Raw genomic sequence first — 12,250 nt, forward strand, 5'->3', positions numbered from 1 at the left:
TATTTCAATTCATATTCCAGACCAGTAATAACAAACAATAGGCTGACACGAACTTCGAATGCCTACAATGTATTATTGTTACATGTGAAAAAAAATTCATCAGTATGACAGTATCAGTCATGGCATCAAAATTGATTTGACTTTGAACCCAAGGTTCCTGAGAGCTACTATTATAGACATTAAACATGTGCGGAAGAGGGGTGTAATTTGATTTGGATAAATCATACACACAGATTTACATTGAAAGAAGCTACCACAGATCCCAATCAAGAATCATCAGCTAATCTTTTCTAATATCTTTGGCAGAGGAGTCCTTCAAAATAACAACTCATTGGAAATTTGTTGCATGGTTGGTCGAGATTGTGGATTTGTTCGCAAACACGCAAATGCAAGGTTTACAACAGTGACCACCTTTTCAACAACATGATTTCCAGGAGGCGAGAGGCGGGGGTCCAAAACATCCTTGAGTTGTATAGGTTGGGCTGTTGATGTTAATGAGAGTGACAAAAAATAGGAGATGAGATCTCCAGGATGCTTTCCCATGATCACTTCTAATGCTACCACTCCAAAACTATAAACATCACATTTCTCATTCGTTTCCATTGTGTATGCCAACTCTGCAAAACAAAGATCAATTCATGATGAGTAAAAGCCTATCCATCATATTTCTGAAATATGCAGCAGGCCATGTATTATAGACAGAAGACAAGCAGGAAATAAGTACCTGGAGCACTGTATCCAAATGTGCCTGCAAACGAAGTCCAATTCGAAGTGTCAGCCTTCAAGAGCTTAGCTGTACCAAAATCCGAGACATAAGCACCATACTCTAAGTCCAGCAAGATGTTCTTGCTCGATATGTCTCGATGCAATATTGCAGGTGAACAATCATGATGCATATAAGATAATGCATTAGCCACATCTTTGACAACATTCACTCTCTCAATCCATCCAAACTTAATGGCATGGTTTTCGTCGGTCAATATGTTTTCCAGGCTTCCCCCTTCTATGAAATCGTAAACCAAAAGAGGGTGTTGTGGATGTGAACAAAAACCATAGAGCTTCAATATGTTGCGGTGACGAATTTCTGAAAGAGTACGAACCTCACTCTCAAAAGCCTTGAAATTTGCTACTCCACTATCTTGTACAATGTGAAGTTTCTTTACTGCAACAATCCGACCTGTTTGCAGTTCAGCTTTATAAACACTTGCATTCCCTCCCACTCCTACACAATATTTGGAGTTGAATTCCTCTGTAGCTTCAATGATGTCTTCATACTCCAATCTTCCATCATAGCTCCAAACTGCGAATTGGTTTTCATTTTGCGCTTCTTGCGAATAGCAACACACACAAAGAATCCCAAATACTACAAATGCAAAAAAGAGGATGGCTAAAACAAAGACAACGATGAATATAACTGATTTGCTGCCCTTTTTCCCTCCTCTTGTTTCAGTCGGGCAAGCGTTCAAACCAGTGGCATTACCACACAGGCCTGTGTTATTCTCAAAAGCTACAGCTGAAGCCTCAAGGAATGCTTTGTTGTTGGGGAGAGGACCCTCCAAATGATTGAAGGATAGGTCAATAATTGTCAAGCTCAACATATTATCAAAGGTATATGGGATCGAACCAGATAGCTCATTATGGGAGAGATTCAATGCTTCCAACTTTACCAATTGTCCAAGCTGTGGCGGTATTTCCCTCATCAGGGAATTTTGACTAAGATCAAGAACTTGAAGAGAATGTATGCTTCTCATCTGAAGAGGAATGCTCTCACTGAATTTATTTTTGCTCAAATTCAAGTTCAGTAACTCTCTGCACCCATCTAATTGTTCTGGAATTGGTCCATTGAAATCATTGGCTGCTAAGTTAAGATATTGTAGATTGGTTAACATTCCAATTTCTGGTGGGACACTAGCCGAAAGTTTATTATCACCCAGGTTAAGGTTGAACAAGGATGTCAACCTCCCTAGTTCCCTTGGGATTGTCCCGGTGAGATTATTCGAAGAGAGGTCAAGTACATGCAGCTGAATTGATCGCTCAAACTGAGGAACTCTTCCAGAAATTCTGTTGTTGCTGAGCTTCAAGCTTTGTAAGTTTTGACACTCTCCCCAGTTTTCAGAAAGCTCTCCATAGAATCTGTTATAACTCAGGTCGACATATACTAATTTCGGATAAATGCCAAACTCTTCATTTATGTTTCCTGTTAGCTGGTTCCTTTCAAGCCTCAATCTAACTAAGCTGGTGCAGTTTCTCAAGCTTGTAGGCATGAGGCCTGTCAACTGATTGTTATGTGCTGTAAACATTTCAAGTAATCCACCACTGCATAAATCTAGGGGAATATTACCAGACAAGTTGTTGCCACTCAGCCACAGGTACTTCAAAAATTTAAGATTGCTCAATTCTAAAGGAAGGGAGCCATTTAGTCTGTTATCTACCAACCCTAGAAGGGTAAGAAACTGAAGCTTTCCTACTTCATTTGGAATGGTTCCAGTTAATTGATTACCCATCAGGTACAACTCCTTCAGCCTAGTCAGGTTTCCTATACTTGAAGGAATTGAGCCAGAGAAATTGTTGCGATGAAGAGCTAGAACAGTTAAGTTCGACAGGTTTCCAATTGATTCTGGAATTGAACCTGTGAGACTGTTTTTCTCTATATGAATCACACTGAGTGAATTCAGCATACATATTTCCAGAGGGATATTTCCAGAAAGTTCATTGTTATGAAGAGAAAGAATGGTTAAGTTTCCCAGTAAACCAACTTCATGGGGAATGGACCCATTAAGGTTATTTTCAGAAAGATCAAGGATTTGAAGACTTTTCAGAAAACCTATTTCTGATGGGATTGTTCCAGAAATTGAGTTATTGCTCAAGTTGAGGCTTAGGAGACTGGGAAAAGATGAGAAACTGAATGAATGAAGTGTACCTCTTAAACCAGAACCAGTGAGGTTTATATGAGTGATGCTTCCAATATTGTTGCAACCAATCCCATCCCAATTGCAAGTGCTGTTTCCAACCCATGAAGACAAGAGAGACAGGCTTGTGTTGTCAAGGCTAGCCTTCCAATTCAGGAGAGCCTCTGCTTCATGTCCTGCAGCTGAAGCTGAAGGTGCTAAACAAGAAGAAACCAACATGAGAATAATAGCCATTAAGATGACTTGAAGTGAATGCTGTGAAGCAGCAGCATTAGCAGAAAGTGGTTTCTCTTCTTGGGATGCCATGGTTTTAAGCTGTGAATATGTCTTGGTTACTGCAAATCAAGAGATGGCACCGGAAACCCATCTGCCAAAAGTAGCTGGTTTGGCCATGAGGAAGAGTGTGGTACTTAAATTTGGTTCAATACGACTTGCACACAGTGCCGGCTCCATACAGGCCTCCTTGTAGGCAAGGATATGATTGAGAAATTCCATGTTCATCAGTCATGGACTTTATCATTGTTTTATTAAAAGTAAGACATATACTTAATGGAAAATATTTCCCTACTTACCTAAGTAGGACCTCCTATATTCTTGTTAATAATAATGTAACATAGGTGCAGAAGTTTTTCTTTTTGCATTTTTTATGAATTATTATTGCATATGTATAAAAACTGTAATTTGCAAGAAGGAAGAGCATCTCCTTACCGGGTAAAGAGGCAATTAGTATGTATATTTGATTATTTAAACTTCTAAGTAGCATAGGTTCATGCCTATGAATTTTGAGCCAAGTGTGAACATTAAACAGATCAAGTTTTCCTTGGAAGACCTGAGGTAGACGCCAAATCTTTTGGTGACTTTAAAAAAATGTGTGTTTGGCGTGTCAGTACAAATAGAGAAATCCAAGGCTCCAAATTTAAAAATAGAGAGTTGAAGCCAGTAGATGAGGCAGCGCAGCCTCCCCATTGAGTCATTGCATTCAAATTTTAGCCTTTTAAATTCTAGTATTCTACCCATATTCTTCTCTCTCTCTCTTTTTTTATCTTACAAGAAAAGGAAGCATTACTTGCACCATCCAAGCTCTTTCCAGAGTGTGAAAAGAGGATGCAGGTTTTAACTTTTCTTTCTCCAATTGAAGGTTCGTGAAAGTTTGAAGTTTGTTTCAACATGCTCGAGTCACGACTCTTTCATCTGACCTCAATTGACCACCACACCATATGAAAACGTGTCATGCTTTTATGGGATCAGCAAAAATAACGGGTCATGCTCGTGTAAGGTTTTGCTAACACGAAAGCAACCCATTAAGCTAATAAGTAGAAAAATGTGAACATGAACATACGACTAGCAAAAATAACAAGTTATACGATACTAAAGATTATTTTAAAACATTTTTGGAAGATGTATCATTGCACATTTGAAACATGTCTCTATGGAGTGTGGATTAAATTGTTGAGCTCAAATTAGCCCTCCATGGACATGCCTCAACTCTGAAGGTACACCTTTGTCTTCTCTTATGAAACTCTAGCCAATTAATTTCTTGAAAGTCATTGACTATATCAGTAAATTATTGTAAGCTTGATATGATGGGATGCACATGATGTCTTCCACAGTCACTCCTTTGCATCCTTTCCAGGTAAAGCCAATCCGATATGACTTGCTTTATTAGCATGAAGTTTCGTCATAGCTATTAGGGTTTTGCCTTTAAATATTTCATTTTTTATTTCTGAATATATCAACAAACGTGAATATATCTGAATATATCAACAATACCTAACTTCCCATAGAGTTTGAAACAACTTTGGCCTTTCAAGTTGTTGAGATAAATTATGGGTTAACCAGCTATCTCAAGGCCCAAGTCTTGATTAATTAAATATTATTCATCAAAAAGCCAACTATGTATAACCTTCACTACCTGTTATTCAACCTAGACTTCGCAAACGGTTCGTAAAAACGGGTTTCGGGTCGTGTTCGTGTTAACCCGTTAACTTAACAAGTTAACACAACACGACCCATTAAGTTAACGGGTGACAAATACTAGACCCAAACACGATCCTGTAGCGTGTGAAGTTTCTTCACTGCAACAATCTGGCTTGTTTGCATCTGCGCTTTATAAACACTTGCATGCCCCCTGCTCCTACACAATGCTTAGAATTAAATTCCTCTGTAGCTTCAATGATGTCCTCATATACCAATTTCCCATCATAGCTCCATATATCAAATAGATTTCCCGTTTGTGCTCCTCTTGACAATTCCTGTGACTCCCTTACAGTATGGTGATGGCGACGAATGTAGACAATCCCAACAGCAATGAACCCAAGAAACAGAGTTCCTAAAATGAGGGCTGCAATCAAAATGATCTTATTTTTACTCTTTTTCCTGTTTCTTGTTGTAGATTGGCATGCCTTCAGACCTATGGCATTACCACACAATCCTTTGTTACTCTCTAAAGCTTCGATTGGAGCCTCGTTGAAAGCTCTGATGTTGGGAAGATGACCCTACAATTGGTTGTAGGGGCCACATGTCAAAACAAGTCTATTTTATAAAATAAAAATAAAAACACGGAGTATAGCCGTACGGCTGTACTATTTTAAAAAAATAAAAACCCTCCAGCGATTAGGCTCCACGTGTCAAAGGAGTATAGCCGGTGGGCTATACTTTAAAAAAACTCGTAGTATAGCCGCACGGCGATATGATTTAAATACATTATATCACTATTTAATAAAAAAAAATTAAGAAAAAAAGACCCTCCTAGTTGCATTAGTTTGTACTTTATAGATATTAATTTGCTAGTTTCAACATATCCAAAGTAGATATTAATCGGCCACCATATAATATTTTAATATACTTTTAATAACATATATTATTCTTATTCAATAATATGTGAGAATTACTTGTATAATACGTGAATTTTGTGTGTTTTACTGAAAATTTTGTAAAAAATACGTTTATAAAACATTAGAAATAGGTTTGTACATGTACAATACAACTATTGTACATTTGCTTTTTAAAAATTGTGAGACGTGTATAGAACACGAATGCATTATTGAAAAACAGATACATGATATATATATATATATAACTAAAAAACAACAGTACAGTCGCACGGCTATACTATTTTAAAAAAATTAGAAAATAATCGAGTATAACCGCACGGCTAAACTATTTACTAAAAAAAAACAGAGCAGCTGCAGAATGGCTGGGGGCCGCGTGTAAAATAGTATCGCCATGCGGCTATATTGTTTTGGAAAAAATTTGGAAAAAATTTGAAAAACTGAGTATAGCCGATATGTCAATAGCAGTCAAGTGAAATATATTATCAAAAGTGGATGGAAATAAACCAGAGAGCTCATTGTGGGAGAGATTCAGTGCTTCTAATTTTTCCGGTTCTCCAACTGTGGTGGTATCTCTCCTCTGAGTAAATTATTGTTAAAATCTGGAAAATATGGAGAGAATAACATAATGTTTTTCTGGTTTCTTAAACTTGATTTCTTTGTATCACTTACAACAGAATTATACAAGAAGCAGGCTTGCTAACCAAGCTCAATATTAATTACAAGTAGGTAGATTGCAGCTGGTCTTGAGCGCCTAATCCTGGAGATTGCAGCAGCAGCCTCCCAAAGTCAAGCCAACCTCATTAATGCAACTAACTAACAGCTATCTAGCTAACAATTATGACTACGATCAAGAACCTGAAGATATTCTAAGTTGCCAATCTCATAAGGAGGACTCTCATTCAATCCATTTGTGCACAAATTCAAGTTCAACAACTTTAAGCACCCATACAATTGCTTGGGAATGTATCCACTGAGATTGTTTGCTGCCAAGTTAAGTTGCTCTAGATTGGATAGTCTTCCAATTTCCAATGGAACATTGCCTGAAAGTTAATTACCACCCAGGTTAAGGTCGAACAGTGACACTAACCTCCCTAATTCCTTTGGGATAGTCCCAACTAGATAATTCGAGGAGAGGTCAAGTACTCGTAGCTGAAGCGACTCCCCAAGCTAAGAAGGTGAGGAAATTCTGTTGTTGGAGATTTTCAAGCTTTGTAGACTTTGGCACTGCCCCCACTTCTGATAAAGTTCCCCGTAGAAATTGAGCTCAAATCAATGTAGTTTAAGTGTGGATAAACTCCAAAGTCTTCGGAAATGTTTCCTGATAACTGGTTTCTGTCAAGCCTCACTCTGTATAAAGTGGAACAATTTCTGAAGCTTTTTACAAGTAACCCACCAGTGCAAATGTCTTGGGGAAGATAGCCTGACAACATGTTACTAAACACCCCTAAATTTTGTAAATTTGTAAGATTGTTTAGTGTTGTGTCGATACAGCTGCACCAAAATGGATTAAGCTGCATCCTCAACTTGTGATACTCGCAAGTGCACGAACCGTTGGTAGTTTAGCGTATGTAAGTGCGAGGTCGATTCCACAGGGATTGGTGATTGAATGATCCAATTCATTTTCCCTACACAAAACAGAAATGAAAAAAGAAAGGAAATAAATAAAACAAGGAAAAAGGAAATAACTCAAGCAAATAAGTTCCCAAGTTCAATTAGATTAACGGATTGATTCTAGCTAAAGTATGATTAAGCCATGGTGTTTGGTCATAACCTTGTGTTCCTAATTCCCTAATTTGATCATTTGTTGTCTAACCTAAAATTAAGCATTAGGAACCCATTAAGCATAGAAGAACATTTTAAACAACCAAGAATGTATCTAATCCCTGTTGTCGAATGTCCATACATACTCTTCCTATTCATAGTTCAATTCGAATTAAAGCATGGTGTATACTTTTAATTCAAACCAAGATAGCTAACATGCAAGCCTAAATGGTGATCAATCATTCAAACTAGCATATTAACTTATAAACATAATGAATAAGAACATGAACCATAATTGAAACTTGGAAACTAATCAAACTTGAAACTAAAGAAAAGAATTTACATAATGAAAAGTAAAGTGGAACTAAGAAAAACTTAAGGAAAATTTCAGCACAAAAGATTTCATTACAACAATTGAAAACTAGAAAGAGAAACTAAGAGAATTTGAGGGAGAGAAGGGAAGGGAGCTCTAGAGAAGTGTTTGAGAGCTCCCCCCCTTGGGGTGTGTTTACAAGCTTAGAGAACTTCCCTATTTATAGGCCTAGGGGAAGTGAAAATCTGAATTCAATATGGCTAATGCATACAACACTTGTTTTATAAAATCTGAAATGGTTGATGCACTTGTATTAGAAAATCTAAATTGGGTGATGCACTTGTATTAGAAAATCTTGAATTGGTTGATGCACTTCACCAATAGATCCCACCAGCAGCCCTAGCTCATCTTCATGTCACCATGACCAAGCTTCCAACCAGAAATGATAGCTCATACCTAGCTCACCATGACCAAGCATCCAACCAGCACATGCTGAGGTCAGCATGACCAGCAACTTCAAGGGCTTACAACTTGGGCTTCTCTTAATCAAATTAGGACTTTAAGCACTCGAAATTGAATTTCAGAATGTCTTCTTTCCAGCCATATGTTATTTGGGCCAATCCAAGGTCGGAGGAAGAAGTTAAGGCCGAAACAAATTGCTAACTCATTTTCCGCGCTGATAAGATCCATCCTGAGCATGGTTCTGTGTTTGCTAGGTAACGGACTCCAGATTTATCCAATGGGGCTGAATTTTGGATATGTTATAGTACACACCAATTGGAACAACTTTCATGAAGAATGTGGCCTCATTCGAGCTATGTAGGTTGTTGAAACAAGCTTGCAATATGACCTACGGAACTGGACTGGCAGAGGGCTGTAGCCAAAATGAGTTTGTCTTTAAGCTCTTCATCCATTCATCCAAATTAGGCCTTAACATGCTTGAATTGCATGAATTATGCTCTCTAAAGCCATCATTATTACCTAAAGCTCAATGAACTGAAAGATAAACACAAAAAGGATTAAAAGCACAAGTTTAACTCAAAAACATAACCAAATCATAAGCTAGAAGGGTACAAAATGATATACAATTATGAACCGATCATTTAGTTCTCCAGGAATGGAGCCATTAAGATTGTTTACAAACAATCCTAGTTTGAATAGCAGTTTGAGCTTTCCTATTTCTGGTGGTATGGGGCCACTCAATTGGTTTAGCTGCACATCTAATAAGGTGAGCTTGGTCAAGTTTCCTAAAGTTGGAGGGATGGATCCATAGAAATTATTCTCAAGAAGTGCTAAAATAGTTAAGTTGCCCAGGTTTCCTATGGATGCAGGAATTGGGCCAGTTAGGCTGTTAAATTGCAACTGGAGCTGGTTAAGAGATTGGAGCTTTCCTAATTCTTGTGGCACAGTTCCAGTGAGTTCATTTTTGAACAGGTATAGTAAGGACAAGTTGCCCATGTTCCAAATGGATGTTGGGATTGGACCTGTGAGGCTGTTTGTACTCAAACCCAGCTCTTTGAGTGAGCTGAGTGATCCTATTTCTTCAGGAATGGATCCGTTTATGGCATTATCATCTAGATAAAGCTTGTGAAGACTTGTCATGAGGCCTATCTCAGATGGGATTCTTCCAAAGAGTTGATTAAAAGACAAATCAAGGTAGATGAGGCCTTGAGCTTGCAGCTGCCTATTGTAATTAATGTAGGAAGCCATCTCTACTAACATGTTGTTAGTAATACAAAGAAAATCAAGTTGAAGAAACCAGAAAATCATTTCATGTTCTCTCTATCCTTGAATCCTTGCTGCTGTAACTCCAACTCCTTATAAACCCTTGCAAGGTTTTCTAACTTTCCAATGTGGGACTTTTTACCTTCACATTCTCACCCGCCCCTGCACGTGTGGCAGATTTTCAAGCCTAACATGTGGACAACATATTTTGGGTGACGTGGAGCACGTGTGGCCGTTAGGCTTTCACACGTGGGCAACCCGCTCTGATACCATGAAGGTGTTAGAAATGTGCCCTAAGAGCCAATACATTTGATGTAATCTCCTTAGAATACATTTCGTATATGATATATAAAGGGCAAACTTATTTTGTTATCTTTTACATCGTGTAAAGAAACAAATGTCCAGGGTATGCTAAATAAGAGATAAAGTAATCTAAAGAAGATTAGATTCATGAGACCTTTAATCTCTAACTGTAGTATCCCAAAATGTTCCTAATCATAGGTTATCAAATGGACATTGATAAACCGTCAAGATTAGCACATATTATGTATGCTCAATTGGGAGGATGGTTAGTCTCAAACCATTTGTGTAGTTGACACTAATACAAGTATGTGGGTGCTCATTAGTGAATGAGTACACTGAACGCGATCAACCGTAGTTCTCATATGGAGTATTTATCTACATGTCAAATGAGAACTCATAGTTGCAATAATGCAAATTAGTCCTTAGACCTGAGGCATCATGGTTGTCCTATGATGCGTTATTGATCTTTGATAGCTCACAAAGGCAAGCCGTAAAAGATTTGTCTTAAGTGTTGTTGGGATCTCTTAATTCATCATAGGGGCATGTGAATGTACAATAAGGAATCTCTACTTTCGATAAAGAAGGAGAATGTTTCAAGATGTGATTCAGTAAATCTTTGGCCAAAGTATTTTGAGCTTGATTTAGAAAGTTGTTCTTAATCATGTTCTTTTGAATCACATGAGGTTATAAATCATATTAGGGGTTTGACATAAACAATCCGTACCCTAATAATATGATTTGAAACATTGTATAAGAGAAGGATCGTATTGCATTGCAATTCCAACTGAATAGGTTCTTCATCTATTCTGGTTAGCTTGGGTAGCCTTGATATATTGCTAGATGTCACTCTTGGCTTGTGGAAGTCCTAGGATTGATTGTGATCGATCCAAATAAAGGAAGAATTAAAAAGGGGTTTTAATTCCAGTTGATTAGAAAGAGTTCTAATATTTTCCCACTGCCTTGCTAATTAGAACCTAATGGATCGCACACCTTAAATGGTTAACTTTGAGTAATACAAATGAGAATGAGGAAATCAATTTGATTGATTTGATGTGGATGATTTACTACGTGTAAAAACGTATTTGGGCCTCGATAATAGTTAGAGGGAAGCCCAAATGGTTGGGTATCAAGCCCAAGGGCTTAAGACACCTAAATATTATGGTTTAAGTGTCATAAGGCCCAATTTTGGAAGCCCAATGGGATTTGGCCGAAAATGGTTAAGTGAATGTGTATGGGAATTGTTTCCATAAGCTCATTAACACACAAACACAATCCAACATCAACCAAATAGGTTTGGGAGATCAAAGAGAGAGAAATGATAGTTTTCAAGAGTGAAACACTTTCATCTTTCAAAGTGGTTTAGATTGAAACCATTCTTGAGAATCTTGCACTAGCATCCAAGTATTCTCAAGATACTTATTCTCATCTCAAGGTTCCATTGGTGTGGAGACTTAGAGGCCATATACTTTTGTGGCTCACATGGAGGAGAAAGATCAAGGAGCAAAGATCAAAGATCAAAGAGGAGATCAACAAAGAGGAAATCATCAAGAGAAGACCAAACACAAATTGGTTCATATAATTGCTTCAAGGGTAATTAGATCTTATCCTTTCTCTTGAATTTTCATTTATGAAAAACATATCAATGTTCATGGCTTAAGATACTTGGAAGAAGTTTTGTTTTTGAATTTAAACAACCACCTTAGACTTCCGCTGCGATTAATTTGATTAAATGCATGTTTAATATTCAAATGAACTTTGGAAAAATGTTTTGAATTTCCTACAATTGGTATCAGAGCCATATGTCATGGACTTGATATGTTTTGGGGTTTAGAGATGCATATATGGGTTGTGAATTCATTTAAAAGTATAATAGTTATACTTGATTTATTTTGATATGATTGAATAAAAATCAAATGGAGTGAAAGGGGTTGTTTGGGATTTTGAATTTCCGGATTTGTGTTTTGATGATTGATGCTCTCTTTGTGTTCATATATGTATATGAATATTAGAGCATAGTTGCATTAAAACTCACATGATTTTAACTTCATGAAATATATGATATTAAGAGCATGAGATAGTTAAAATGGAATATGATTTTTTCCGGAAATAGCATGAACATTCATATTAGTTCATATGCATGTTTTTGGTGTTCTTGATGTTCTTGTTATGGGATCTTTTTGATCCATAAGTTAGGTGGCTAATCTTGATGATTGTGTTTAGTGGAATTTTCCACCAAAATAGGTCAAAAGATGATGATGGTGTTTTATTATAAAATTAAAAGTTTTTCAAAAATGTTTCCACTCAATAAACATTTACCCACCACACTAAAATTAATAAGATTACTTTGGTGAGTGTGTGGGGACTATCTAGATGTAAATAATGGTGATTTGATATAAAATGCAAAA

At 37.2% G+C, this 12,250-nt stretch overlaps 1 protein-coding gene and 1 pseudogene across 1 annotated transcript; both read right to left on the reverse strand.

Annotated features, from left to right (window-relative positions):
- Positions 1 to 131: 131 nt before the first annotated feature.
- LOC110754866 (uncharacterized) lies at positions 132 to 3,393 on the reverse strand. Its single transcript, XM_088250419.1, has 2 exons — positions 725 to 3,393; positions 132 to 617 (listed from the first exon to the last, which is right to left on the reverse strand). Exons 1-2 carry the CDS (start codon positions 3,213 to 3,215, stop codon positions 316 to 318), a joined length of 2,793 nt encoding a protein of 930 aa, XP_088106545.1. The 5' UTR covers positions 3,216 to 3,393; the 3' UTR covers positions 132 to 315.
- Positions 3,394 to 4,943: 1,550 nt separating this feature from the next.
- LOC148295912 (uncharacterized) overlaps positions 4,944 to 12,250 on the reverse strand; it is a 35,082-nt pseudogene continuing 27,775 nt past the window's right edge.

This window comes from Prunus avium, chromosome 3 (genome assembly GCF_965620075.1).
Source record: "Prunus avium chromosome 3, drPruAviu1.hap1.1, whole genome shotgun sequence".
Classification (NCBI taxonomy): Eukaryota; Viridiplantae; Streptophyta; class Magnoliopsida; order Rosales; family Rosaceae; genus Prunus; species Prunus avium.